A 15,081-nucleotide genomic window follows, 5' to 3' on the forward strand; every position below is an offset into this window, starting at 1 on the left:
GATGAATTTCCTTCTAAGCGCTCCTATTTTTGCAGGCCCGAGCTATTAATAAAATGTCGTCATCCACCTAAACATGAATGGGTAATAAAATACAGATCTGTACATCAACAGGAGCTAATGGTGGCATCCTCAAGGCAATAAGCTAAATCGATCTTGTAACTCATATATGAAGCCTTAGCCCAAACAAAGCCTTTCTTTTTCTTGATAAGCATAATGTGCCTAAAGACTACTTAACCCCATCAATTCACAAGCACAGAAGAAGACCTGACATTGTTCCTTCCACCAGTTTCGTTTAATTCCTTCTCTCAGTGGCTGAGCTCTGAAGTATAATTCAGTTTTACTGATAAAAAGCATGAATGTCTTCATTCAAACCCCTGTAAAAGAAGAGTTTCTGTTTCTTGGTCTCTGGTAAATTAATATCCATTACTACATTGTGTGCTGTGCTTAAAACACTGCTGTGCTGGTCTAGAAAACGTGAAACATATTTCCGTCCTTCAAGTGGCTGAGGGTATGACTGATCAGCAGCTAAGCAATGACTACTTGAAATCATTGCAATGATTGCTAAAAGGAATTAAAAATATCTGTGCAGGATACCAGTTGTACATGATGCGAGCCAAATACATGAAAAAATAAGTTAAGCCCAGAGCAGAATCTAGAATGCAATGTCTAAAGTAGAGTTACATGTGTACAGCAGAGCCATGACTTGAACTTCCCTGGCTTGGGCCACTGGGCGCAAGGAATCCATCACAGGCTTTTTGACGTCCAGTCCAGAACATCAGGAGGATGGGAATCCAGTATCAAAATTATTATCAGCTATTTATAAACTATAATTTCAGTCTCCTCACACTGCTTATGTAAATCAGTACCTTAATGGCTGGCTTTTGGCTTTTCACTGCAAATTCATTATTTCTATTTCTTCTCTTAATTTGATTATATCTATGTTTTCCAAGATGTTTCACATCTGCCAGGGATATTTCTTTGGAACTGGATAAATCTACATTTCAACTACTCAGACATATTTACTGGGATTAAAACTAAATTTGCTTAACTGAGTGAAAAAAGAACTGAGGGGGGTTGTTTTGGACAGTTCAGTGAATACATCTGTCTGTATATCAGCAGAAATATATATATATATATATATGTGAAAAGCTAGCATACATACAAAACTGTGTGTGAGTACTGAGAACACCACAGAGATACAGCTTCACCTGACATCTCTGCTGCTCTGAATTCCTTTTTTGATAAATACATAAGCAGAAGACACATGAGAAATAAACATTATTCAAGTCTTTGTGAGACCTTCCCTGCAGAAAATATTAGATTACTTAGAGCGGTCAGGGGAAAGGTAGTAAGAGTAGGAAGGAGAAATGTAAAATAGTGAATGAGAAACATGAAGGTAGGACTGAAAGATTTTTGTATTTTGTACAGAACTTATAGAACAAGAGAATAAAATAATAAATGTCAAGGAATAGACTGTATACCCTGTATTCAGCTTGGCATCCATCTGTCTGACACCCAGAGCCCAGTTTGGTGTAGCACAGTTGTACAACCTGGGCTCAGTTTTACTCAGAAAATAGCTGCTGATCTATGAGAAACTGCATGAACTAAAGACATAAAACATAAGGAAACCTAAACACTAGAAAGAATTCTAAGTGTTGAGGGAACAGTTAGAAGCTCAAGTACTCCAGAGCAAAAATATTGACACTAAAAGATATTATCGTGTCCCCATCCTCAAAGCAAAGAAGGTAAATTATAAAGAACAAGGACCAGTTTATTCCTAGAAGCAACAGAGACCAACTGTTTCCCAGGTGGATGACAATGCCTTGGCACAGGAATACTTAAAGTAGAAATCAGCCCCAGCTATCATCTGTGTGCACTAACCAATGAATAATTGCATTTATTCTGCTTGCAAAATCACTTTGCACATGGCAAAAGACTCCAAAACAAAAGGGAAGGGAGAGTGTTGGGCAAAAAATGTTGTTCAGTATGATATGTAACAGGAGAGCTGATGCCAGGAGCTGAGCAAGATTCAGATGAGCACATCTAAGGATGTTCTTTTTGCTGCATAGGCACATGAGAGAGGCTTTGAAAATAGGCCATAAAACACACATGGCAAAGAGGCAAAAAAACAGTTCTAGTGAAGAACGATTAAACTGCAAGCTAGCAACTTATCTGTAAAAAATCTGAGTATTTCTTCACTTTTTGCTGGAACGTCTACTCCTGGTCACTTTTAGTTACCTGGAGGAGCATTGTGTGTTGACACTAACTGTTGATATTCTCAGCACCATATTTATAACACATTCTGTCCTCTCCCTCCTAGATTTTTCTTCCTAATATGGAGAAATATATAATTACACATCTATTGTGCAACAGCTTCTGCCTTCTTCACGAGTGCCTACAAAGATGCAGTGACATAGTCATATTTCAAAGACAAACTTAAAAGTCATTACCAATTATTGTCAAATAAATCCCAGCTACAATATCAGCTTCTCTAGAAAGCTTTGATGCAAAGGGATCTTCCTTCTGGAGATAGTGTGGGAGGAACTCTTCCTGGGAGGAAGTGTTGTCATCTGACGCCATTCCATTCATGTCCTGTTCAGCGTCTGAAAAACAGAAGAACAGTTTGCAATAGATAATGTCTGCCACCAGAAAATGTGAAGATGCTTTTGTTCATACACAGCATGCATCCTCCTGTCTTCATTTCTGCTCTTCCACCTCCCAGGGCATTTCAGGATCCGATTTAAAATTGCATAAAGCATCCTGCCATGATTTATTTCATGGAACCATAGAATCACAGAATGTTTTGGGTTGGAAAGGACCTTAAAGATCATCTAGTTTCAAACCTCATGCCATGGGAAGGGACACCTTCCACTAGACCAGGTTGCTCAAAGCCCCATCCAACCTGGCCTTGAACTCTCCTAGGGATGAAGCATCCACAGCTTCTCTGGGCAGCCTGTTCCAGTGTCTCACCACCCTCATGGTGAAGAATTTCCTCCTTATATCTAAACTAAATCTCTCCTCTTTCAGTTTAAAACCATTACATCTTGTCCTATCACTATATGCCCTGGTAAAAAGTCCCTCTCCAGCTTTCTTGTAGGTCACCTTAGGAACTGGAAGGCTGCTGTAAGGTCTTCCTGGAGCCTTCTCCAGGCTGAACAACACCAGCTCTCTCACCCTGTCTTCATAGCAGTGGTGCTCCAGCCCTCTGATCATCTTCAGAACCCTCCTCTGGACTTGCTCAAACAAGCCCATGTCCTTCTTATCACTTACTTTATCCAAGAATGTCGTTACTCATATGGCACTCACCACAGTAATCTATCCGAGCAGTATCTAAGCACAAGTGTGTTGTGCCATTCAAGTCAGGGCTTCTGGAGCACCTTCCCTGAATGTATTAAGGAGCTTCTTGTTTCCAACTGGGTGTAAGAGTGACTCAAGACAGAGAACATGTGAAAAACAAGCAAGGAAATTGTTTGTGTCTGAAAGGTTTCATTGCTCAGTATGTTTAATGCATAGTGAACTGGTTGTCTATATTTATACACACTGTCCTTGTAATCACAAGAAACTGGGAATTATCAGTAAGACAGTCTCAGCAATTTCTTTGTATCCTGAGGGACACTGTGTCTACAGAATGCTCTGCAAAATTTACACTTAAGTGAAAAATTATATCCATAAATTCTCCTTAGAGTTATTTAGGTGGAGGGTTCTAATACAAATAGCTTAATAAGCTGTGGTTATAAAAAGTAATTGGCAATTACAGTTATGAAGAAGCAACAGGAGTATTAAAGAATAGACTTATTTAGGCAAACTTCTTGAGTTTTCTTTCCATTTCTTTTTGTGTGGAAATGGGCTATTGAGGTCAAGCATGCTAAGATCAATAAAGTGAACCCTGATATGGGAAAACCAGAATCTGGCAGACTTCCATGAAATGTATCCCTCCAGGACAACCGAAGGAGTAAAGTGAGGAACACTAGCATAAGAAGAAAATATTTTTGCAACATTTGAAACCACCCAGCCAAGAGCTATTTAGGACATTTAGTTCTTCTTGCTGGTGATGATGAGGCAGGAGTGACATGCAATAACTTAGCAAGTGACTCCCAAGGTTTCCACACTTTTTGCTGTGGGACCTGGGACAGGTTGGGAAACTTTAAATTTTGCCCCTCTTAAAGTTCAAACTTGAAGGGAAGTAAAGTGAGAAGAAAAAATATTTCATTATTTTACCCATTTGCTATGTCTTCTGCATCTTGAAGGCAGACGGTCTTCTCAATAACAGTCCTGTATAGCCAGAAACATCACAAATGACACCTACCTACACCTAAAGCACCCACAATACTCTCCCTGCTGCCCCTCTAGCCTTGAAAAAAAGACCTTATTTAAGGGAATCAGATTATGAGGGAACACTGCCATTCTAGACATGGGAGAAGCCGAAAGGCATCCTAGGCATTTGGCTCCAAGTAGAACTAAGTCTTTAAAGTTTAGCAGCTTCATTGCTGCTTTTTGGTTTGTTTGGTTTGGTTTGGTTTGGTTTGGTTCTATTTTGTTTTGTTTTGTTCTGTTTTTTCTGATGAAGGAAAAATAAGCAAAAGTTAATTAATGAAAAAAAAATACAGTAGGTGACTTCATGAGAACTTTTCTCCTTCCACAGTGATGGACAATAATCACTCCATATTGTTCACTAGTCCAGAACGCAGAGCAACCATTTAGGTTTGGGTTTGGTACCATGGTACAGCAGCCTGGACATGGACTAAAGAGACCATCGTGTACCAAAGTGTGGACTAAGGCATGAATCTGGGAAACAAAATAATCAGACTGATCATCATCTCCAACCAGTCGTAACCACAAGTCTCGATTCCAACTCCACACAACCTTTAAAAGCATCCTGATACTTTTCTGTCCCACAGTTTGCATGGTCCCACAACCCTCATAGCACTGCGGCTTTTGAACCATGTGGGTGGTTGAAGTGATGCAAATGGAAAAGAACATCCAGTGTCTGTCAGCACAATTTGGATTTGATATAAGTATCAAAGTGTTTAAGGGCATGTTCCTTTCCTGAACTACATTAAAATCTCCCGCTGAAGTCAATGTTAAGTGGCTCACATGGACAATATTGACCAAAGCAGTTTTAAAGAGTAGATTTCAACCTCTGTACACATTAAGCCCAGTCAGAAACCTGGTCATTGGGATTTTTAACCAGCCTTAGAAGGAAAGGTGCAAGTTTTCCAAAGAAATCACAGCCATGGAGCAGGATGAAACCTCTGATCAAACTGGACTGCTACAACAGGGCAGATATAGCTGCTTCATTCAATATACATTGTTTATCTGCTTGCAAATGTTGATGTTATGACTGACTAGTTCTATCTGGTTGCTAAAAAAGCCTCTTAGCTTGGCTTTAAGCAGAGAAAGCACATTATTTATATTTTTAAAAGACAACAAAAAGAAAAGGGAGCTTAATATTTAACTTCCAAAAAGACACACAAATTTTCCTCATCATTTTAAATCATGTCTGGCAAATTAAGAATAAGTTTCAGATATACAAAGATGAAAAACAACTTTTCTTGATTTACACAAAAAGTGTTGCAGTGAGTTATAATACAGGAGGTTAGTACCAGATTATGGCTTTAAAAGATTTTTCATCATCCTGATTAGGAGGGAATTAATTGTGCCTCCCAGATGAAGCTCTATTGAAGAATCAAAGCTCACTTTTAGAGTTTAAAAAACAAACAAACAAACAACAACAACAAACAAACAAACAAAAACCCACAGAAAATCAAGTAATTAACAAGGCAGAATAATTATTCCTCTCATAATTCCAACTCAAGAAAACCATAAAACTGATGTTCACCTAGTGCCTATGTGATGCACGAAAAAAAAAATAAGGAGAGGGAAAGCTTAAACTTCTAGGTAAAGCCTAGCAAATGTAGGGAATGTGCATTTTCCCAGATTAATTATTTCAGGAACCCAGTTTTGAACTGCTAATTCTGGCGAGGCTTTTTTATACATGTGCGTTTTAAGATACCTACAGTATTAAATGCCTGATAAAAGTCATAAAGCTTCTGATCCACAACCCCTAAAAGTTAATTAGTCAGGGGCAGGGAATATAAAATGTTATTTTAATATAGATTTCAGTGATCCATGCTTGTACCAATCTTCATTGGTTGCAATGTCCTGTGAACTTCTAAAACATATGGGGAAGCCACAAAAATGTGAGGTGCACTAAACCCAGATTAAATTATGCCTTCTTCCCTGTGGCTCAGATGAATATTGGCAGATAATGGCAAAATCTGAAGTCCTTAATCTAACTTAATAATAAAACAATCATACTTATGTTAGCGTGTAAAAAATGGATGGGTTCAGTTTATGGAGAATAGTCAAACTGGTATGAAGTGGTGAAACTATTTTAATGACTTTGCAGGTAAACAAAGGAAATGTTAACAACTATTTAAAAAAAATCTGAAAAAACTACAAACATGTTGTAGTTCAGAGCCAAAAATTAGTTAGTATGAGAAAGAATGGTATGCAGTATGTGCACAAGAATCACAGGAATTGAGATACGATCAAATGCTACAAAGCAATTCCTCTGTGAAAGTTACTGTGGCAGCAATGCTTTAGCATGGTTCTTTGATGAGAGACCACAAGGAATGAAATATTATGTTCAAAGGCATGGGCTACACAGATTTGTCACCATTATTTGTACAGCAGATTAATTTACCAAGGGATAAATGGTAGAGTAAAATAGATTATGTCCATGGAGCCAGTGACACCTCACAGAGCTTATTTTAAAAGAATTAACACAGCTAAAGTGATAACATTTGTCAATTGTGTTAATTAAGAAAATAACTTTCTGCCCTCTCATGATACATTAAAAACAATAAAACTATTAATAATTTTACGTGAGTCAGTAAAAGAGAAAAGCTAAAAGGATACATTAGTGCCAGAGGGTACTGTCATCTTTTTAAGAGGAAAAAAAAGGAATTTTCTTTTCCTTCCATTTGTCCAATGACATCTACTTCTCCATAGCAAAGTTAGTCAGCTTTCAGTGTCTCCTGGATCCCAATTCATACCTCCAAGTGTCCTTTTTATTCTAAACTTCCCCTGTGTGTTTTGTGGAGCCCATCTTGTGAACATGAGCTGTGGAAGGCACGGGTGAAGGTCCTCAGTGGTCACCACCTTGTCCTCCCACACCCATGCTGGCTGCTACGCTGGTAGCACAGACCATGAGACCAAAAGTCCCAGTGACAAACACTGCTTCACCATTTAAATATTTGTTTTTCAGTACTCGTTTTCCTCCAGTTTGATGATGGCTGTCAAAACTTATTTCTATGACATCCATCCTTAATCAAGTACTTCCCAAGGGTACAACCAGCTGCTGCATTTAGGAATGTAAATAACGGTGACCAGAAAACTTTTCTCAAAACAACGACAGAGCATCATAATTTTTTTAATATTATTATTTTTTTAACCTCCTGATGTAGTACACAAGATTTCCTTAAGAAAGAAGGTCTTCATTTAATCTCAGTTTAGGGCTAGATTCTGAAGATCCAACCTGTGGACTAAAAGCTGTCTTTTCTCCTTAGTAGCCTAGTTTAACCAACAGGTTGTTGGGTATTTTAGGGTAGATTCTCTCACATCTGCTGAAGAATAATCATCACTTTGAATCCACTAGGTTAAAAGTGGACATTTCCTGCATTTCAAGTGAGCATTGTGCTTCATCACATCAGACTGCTGCTTTTGTGCTAATCACAACAGAATTCAGTAAAATTGAAATGTCTCTTATTTCTAACAGAAGAGAGAATCAGAAAGCTTTTGGAACATCAACTTTTTGATGTTGATATTGGGAAAATACTTTATGCCTACCTGTCACAGATCTACCCAATCAACACAATGCAACATTCTGCTGTAACACTGGAAGGACATGGGTAAGAGAAAAGCTACACTTAGATTTATGTGGTCTCCATCTCAGGGTAAAGATCCTGCTGAGAGAAGAAACCTAAATTTTTGATTAAAGCCCCATTTAGATGCTTCAATTTCCTTTCACTCTTAAAAGTACGCAGTAAGACTTATTACTGAGTTTTGAAACAATGCAATAATTGTAAAAAATGGGACAATAATAAATTCACAAGTGCCTATGCGAGTGTCTGCAGCTGCTTTTACATTAGTAAGCAGTGCAGACCTACAGCAGTGGATCTGTAGAGCAAAACAGTCACTGTTAAATGATAAGTCTTTCAATAACTGAGTCCTTGATTTTGAATAATAAACATAAATTTAAAAATAAGCTCTCAAATGATGGTTTTGCAACATGTGCAACTATCTAGTGCGGTAGGTACACTTTGACAGGTACTGGAAAATAAAGCAGTTATCAAAGACTGGTTTCTTCTTGTTGCCTTGAAGGACCAGAGGATTCCACTCTGCAGTAGGTCTCCAATCACCAATACATGAGAACACAGAGCACCACACCATAGCCCGCCATCAGCCAGCTCATTTACAGACCATCTTTCCAGCACAAACCGTGCTGAAAGCTTCCCAGTGCCTGTGAAAACAGATTTAAAACCATAACGAAGAAACAAATATGCTGCTTCCAATTAGAAATTGGCTCATGCTTATTCTTGTGCTGCAGACATTCATATTTAATTAATGCAACCAATTCCACTTTTAAATACTATATTCTTTAAAACTGAACTGTTCCACTATAGCCAACATCAGGAGATCCAAAATAGTAACTCAGACACTATAAAATTACAATATCGAGCCTCAAAGCTTCTGAGACTAAAAAAAAAAAATAGCAATTTGAGGCTTTTTGTGGGGTTTCATCAATGCTGTTTTGATAGCTGTTTTGCTCCCTGCTCTCTTCTCATCTCCCACTGGCGTGTTTCACCATGTCCTTTGGAGCTGAGGAAGGCAAGAACATGCCATCCCCACTGCTTGCAGGAAAGGAGCAAAGCACAGAAGAGCAGCAACCTTCCTGCTGCCTTCCTCCTACATGGAGGGCACTGAAGGAAGGGGGAGGAAAATCTCAGTTGTTCCTGCAGAGCATGGACGACCTAAGTTTTTTCCTAAGGTTTGGACAAATCTGGGGAATTTTCGCCTCGAGCTGCCGAAAAGATATTTTGCAGGGGCTGAGTGAGGACAATCACAATAGACCTGGCCATTATCTGTCATTTGTCGGGCACTAACATTTGGTTTCAGGGCTTTGTAGACCCCTTCAGTGGTTGGCACACTGCAAACATAGCACGAGGCTTTCCATGCCCCAAGCAAAATCCAGCCTGTGATGTTAAGGCCACATCTTCCTCAACAGCATCATCTAGAGAAGACTGAAGATTCATAACACCTGTCACCTCAGCAGCTGCAAACCACTGACACAATCTGACCAGGCTGTGGTTTTCTCCATTTATGTTTCATCACACACCATGACTTTGTCACTGTCCATCTTTTCCAGCCTAGTCCAGTCACTTTCCCAGATTCTGAAGGAAGGCCCAAATCCTACCAGAGGAGAAAAAGTTCTGGAGGATCAAACACAGAGCAACCCCCTTGGTCCTGCAGAGTCTCATCGCTTTTACTTGATGGGCAATTTTCAGCAAATTGCTAAACCTCCTCTCCCAGAAGGAAAACAGAGTGAATTCACATCTATGGCAGAAGTGGGCCATTGAACTAATGTGGGGTGGTGTAATAGCTCTCAGGTCACTGAAAGAAGCAAGAAAAATGTGTTCTTCTGTTTTGGAAAATTATTATAAACCACAAGCTGTGCTAAGAGGTGTAAAGACATGCAGTGCTTTTATGAAGAATGAATTTATTAGCTCCAGGAACAACAGACTAGATTTCACAGGTGAAGTCATACTCGGAGAACTGAAGCTGTGAGCGAGGCATGTGTTTTTCTTGTATTACTATTACTAGTATTATTATTATTATTACTATTAATATTACTATTTCTCAGCATAGCATTTTTGGAAGACAACTGATTTCTTTATAATAAGGAGATTGAAACTGAAATTTCAGATTCATCTCAGCAGACTGTTATATCTTCAATTTTGATGTGAAAAATCAAAACCATTACGCTTTCAGAGTGCTGTATTTATACGGTTAGTCCTTAATATCCAAAGGGCATATAACATCCACAAGCCTGAAGTCATCTGAATTCTACAATTTATTTGTGGGTTTGTTTTCCTATAGCTCAACAAAACAACAAATAATGCTCTCTGTTGTGTAATGCCTGCCAACATCCCCAACAGCAGCCAGAGGTATGTTTGTGTCCAGGAGCAGAATCTGAAGGTGCTGGGGCATGCAAATCATGGAAAATTTACTTCTTCTGAAAACAGCAGTATGTTTGAGCAAGATGGGTAAAGCAGCAGCCTTCACAACAGTCACCTCTGATTAGGAAGACAAATCTCTTAACTATTCCCTCTGGCTGCTAATAAAACCCCCTGTGTGTGGTTTCCAAGAGGTCAGAACCACAGTGCTCAATGATAATTCTGGAAGATTGGGTGGTATTTCCAAGAAAGCCAGCTGAGTGGTGACCGGGGCTTTACAGTCTGGATGGCAGGCACTGAGAAATGAAATTATGGTATCTGACCATTGCAACCTTTATGACTGAAAAACAGTCTGGAGAGAGCTTCAAGCAAACAATCCTTACCTGATTTCAAGGCAGGATAAATTCTGGTTATGTTGTTACAGAAGATTGTCCAGCCTTTTCTTAACAACGGAAATTTCACAGCCACCTGAGGTAATTTTTTTCCTGAGGTTAATTAAAATTCTCAAAGAGAGATGCTTGAGACCACTCACTTCTTAAACAACTCACATCATTAGATCAGAGAGTCATTTTCCCCCAAAATAGATAGATAGGTAGGTAGATAGATAGATAGATAGATAGATAGATAGATAGATAGATAGATAGACAGACAGACATGATAGATGATAGATAGATAGATAGATAGATAGATAGATAGATAGATAGATAGATAGATGATAGATCCTTTTGAGGAGGAATAATATCAGGGATTAATTTCACTATTTTAGGACTGTAAATGGTGTAGATTCAATAATCTGCTGAATTCAGCTTTGATAAAAAAATTATTAATGCAAAATGGATTATGAGCAGGGTTGTGCACAAGGAGTGCCTTGAATGGGTAACACGGATATAGAGAAATGCATTTGTATGTAGAGTAGTGTCATTGCTTTGACAAGAACTGAGCATCAACAATGCTTTTTGGGGACTTAAAAAAATAAAATGAAAGTCACCATGATGTTATACCACAAAATACTAATGAATTGCAAAAGGTGCAGAAAGGTGAGAGGGAAGCAGTAAGAGAAACTAAGACGAACGTGATTTGAAACTCAAGCATTATTTCATCTGAAGAACAAAGGGTGTTTAAGAAGCACTGAGAAAAAGTCAATTTGGGAATAAAAATTAAAAGGAAGAGTCATGTAAACATTTGATAAACAGCAATACAGGTTTGCTTGTGTTTGGATTTTAGTTCATAAAATCAACTCAAGCACAAAGCATCATACACACCGACACCGCAAGAACACGCAATGCAGCACTGTGTGAACCAGAGCCCACAGCAGAGGATGCTCCCAGAACCCTTGCTGAGGGGCACGGGGAGGCAGCTCCCAAGACCATGCACAGCTTGCCCAAGAAGAACACATTACAGCAGGGGCACTTCTTAGATTAAAAAAATGATCTCCAGATTCAAGCCCTCGTTGCAAAATTCCTCAACTTTGAGAAACAGCTTATTAGGGGGGAAAGATCTATCCATGTTCCTACTGTATCCCCGGGATGTTACTCACATCCATGTTTGAGTTCACACTGCTTATGAATTTCAGGGTGCACACCTTTGCTCTTGTCTGGGGCAGACAGCTCTGTGTTTTCTTCAAATAGTTTTCCTGGGAGTACTGGTGGTGAGAAGACCTTCAACTGTGTGAACCTGCTGCAGCAGGGTAACACTGATTGACATGCACCAAATATCTGGCTCTAACCCTGTCCTAACACTGCAAAAGGAATTTGAGTGTCTTTCTAGACCTCAGTCAAAACAAACCAAAAGAAAACAGAGCAGACATTTCACAGGATCCGAAGAGGCTGAGAAGGTTTTATTGAATATTTCTGTGGTACCTACAGCACAGTAGTGATAAAGGTTTCACACTCCTGCTTTCCTGAGGCTGATTTGTGAAAAAAGCATGAGCCACTCAAATACAGGAGCTACATGATCAGCAGAAAGTGTCTAGAAGAAAATGAAAAGTAGTCACAGTCAAGGCACAGTTCGGAGAGGACAAGAATAGAGCTAAGTAACCCAAGAAAATGGTACCCTGATAGTAGCATCGCAGGAGTACAAACAACAAGGAAAAGCTACAAAAACAAGACCAGCTGAAGAAGAACAGAAAGGTAATGCCAAATCACAAGATGTATCACCTGCAATTTTGATTTAGGCTCCCAGAACACTTTAAGGTTTCCTATTGCAGAGGAAATCCTATTCCTCCACTTCAACATTGCACTCCGTTTGTCCATTAAACAAGTGTCCTGGAGACACACAAAAACCCGATCCTGTCCCAAGGAGAAACAAGTGGCTTCTTGGCAGATCAGCATACGAAATTTCATATGTTCCTTTCTCATGTAAAACAGTAAAGCCTGGAGTAAATACAAGCACAACTATTTTCCAGCTTATAAACCTAATTAGAGCGGGTTAGTGATTTACGTGCAGTCATACAGCAAGTCAGAGGCTGGGAATGTAACTTGGAAATGCTGACTCTCTTTCCCTCGTTCTCTGCTGGATCTCTCTCCTCCTATTACAGACTGAGACTGATATTAAAATTGTCCTTTTACTGCTTGTTTACTACTGAAGCAGTAGCTCAACACTGCAAACTTTGGTTGCAGAAGGCACACAAGGAGTGATCCTACATCCCACTCAACAAAGAAACATTCTCCACCTACACGGAAACACCAGGATTTGCTGATGCCCGACCCTTAGATGAGTACTTCAGTGCTAATTTATAATGAAATGCAGTTTAGAGTTCTGCTATATATAAAAAGCTGGTTTTTCTTTAGTGCAAAGTGCCATCATGACACTGTGCTGACTTAGTTTTACAGCTCCAGACAATTGCCTTCTCTCTATGAACAAGTAAAGATGTGAGGAAGGGACATATACACAGTTTCTGCAGATAACTTTCTCTCTTGTTTTAAGGGAGTGTTTTAGGACATCGGTTTTAATTTCTTACTTTGAAATCAACCAATAATCAGTATAAATTCAAGTCAATCAATATTTTAGGTTCCTGATATTGCCTAAAGACACAAATGATCAGTTCTCTTCCAAATTCTGTGATAGTTTCAGATTTGTATAGACCTTCAACAAGAAGAAAATATCAATCCAAAAAGGACAATATTTATCAAAATGCCATTACTCTGCCCACAATGAAATTATCCCTGGTTATATCATACGTGCCTAGAAACCCTAATATCATCAGAAGGGGTGCAAGAGAGAAAGAAGTAAAAGACATGGTGCAAATATTAAATATCAAAACTTTCAGAAAAAAATTCTGACTTCATCAGATATGTTACAGAATGCTAAATCCTAAAATCTTTATTCCTACAATGAAACATTTTATTCCACAGGAAGGAAAAGAAAGGTAGAATGGCAATCAAAAGATTCTATCTGAAATTAAGTATTAGTGAAGCTAATAGGAATGTGGACCTGAATTAAAATACAGGGAAAATACATAGTGTAAGCACCTAGATGTGCACATATTCATGCAATGTTGCACCTGCATTTTTCACATGTACACCCCTATACTTGCAGCATCTTACACGAACAAGAGAAGAAACAGGACGTACCTTATTTATGAACTCTGTGTAGATCATCCCCCCTAGAGCTCCACAGCTGCTTTTATTTCAATGTCCAGACCGGAGTGATCTGTAAAAGCATAAATCCACAGCGCTCCTGGTGTTTCAAGTTTTAGAATTCGAGAGGGAGATGAGAAAAATCACACTGTTCTTTAGTAAAGCGCGATCTCTCTCCTTCCTCCCCTTCCCACTCCCAGCCTATGGATGCTGTGCTGTTCCTCCCTCTCTCACTCTTCCCAGCGGTGCTGCTGTCGATCATCCACTTTAGCCCACAGAAATCACTCTCCGGAGCATCCTGTCCCTATGTCTGTGCCGATCAGCTTTCCAAAGAAGCAACGACACCTCAGAGAGGGACCCTGGGACTGTACCACTGGCAGGGGAAGGGGCATAAGCCAGACCCAGCCAAATTCTGTCAAACTACATGTCACATGCTGCTGGATCCCTCCTGCCAGCACAGCTGTAATCCTGTTTCTATCGCTCACACCGCAAAACAGAGAATGCTTTTAAACTTGAAGGTTTATGTGTTGTTTGGTTTTGGTTTGTTTTGTTTTGTTTTTTTTCTCATCAAGTGATTCTTATTTTCTGGTAAGAGAGGAAAAATAATCTGCAGTCCTAAAAGCTGCTTTTAGAGAGTTAATAAAGGCATCTTTTAGTGTTGCATTTCACTCATGTTCACCAGCAACACCAGTCACTTATAAAACTGGACTGGATAGTAAAAGGATGTGTGTAAATCACCATCACCATCCTCATCTTAGCAAATTTTTACATTAGTTGAAGACCTGACTTTCACTCCCCATTGCAGTAAAATAAAAGCCTGCAAAAGAAGTTTACAAATATGAAATACAGGAATCAAACACTGATTTTTCCGCCACCAACACAGGTTCCTGAGTCTGCAGAGCTCTGCCCCGCAGAATCAGTTTGCTTTCATCAGCTGCCTGATCAAGAAGCACTTTCCTGGATAACATAGCAAAATTAATCCAATCATGGATATGGAAATAATATTGCAGGGAACAGTTTTGGTTGCTTTGTAACAAGAGACTAACCCTGTCACCTTTCAGCCAGTGGCTAAGAGTAAGAGGCTGCAGAAGTCACGAAAAGTTTTAATAATCAAAAAAATTCACATGACATTTTAATACCACAGATCAATAAAGATCATGACAATTTTTTTACTTCATTAAAAAAAAAAAAATCATTACTAATTTCACCAGTGTCTTCTTTCTATGCTTGATGAGAAGTGAAAGGATCACATTCTAGAAGGAAAA

General features: G+C 39.0%; 1 protein-coding gene across 1 annotated transcript in view; it reads right to left on the reverse strand.

The window, feature by feature from the left end:
* Window positions 1–14,131, reverse strand: part of OPN5 (opsin 5) — a 38,061-nt gene extending 23,930 nt beyond the window's left edge. Inside the window, exons 1-2 of the mRNA XM_065835547.2 lie at window positions 13,811–14,131; window positions 2,451–2,603 (exon numbers count right to left, since the gene is read on the reverse strand). Coding sequence (XP_065691619.2) covers window positions 2,451–2,589 — 139 coding nt within the window. The 5' untranslated portion in view covers window positions 2,590–2,603; window positions 13,811–14,131. The remainder of the gene's footprint in view (window positions 1–2,450; window positions 2,604–13,810) is intronic.
* Window positions 14,132–15,081: the final 950 nt, after the last annotated feature.

This window comes from Patagioenas fasciata, chromosome 3 (genome assembly GCF_037038585.1).
Source record: "Patagioenas fasciata isolate bPatFas1 chromosome 3, bPatFas1.hap1, whole genome shotgun sequence".
In the NCBI taxonomy this organism is placed as follows: Eukaryota; Metazoa; Chordata; class Aves; order Columbiformes; family Columbidae; genus Patagioenas; species Patagioenas fasciata.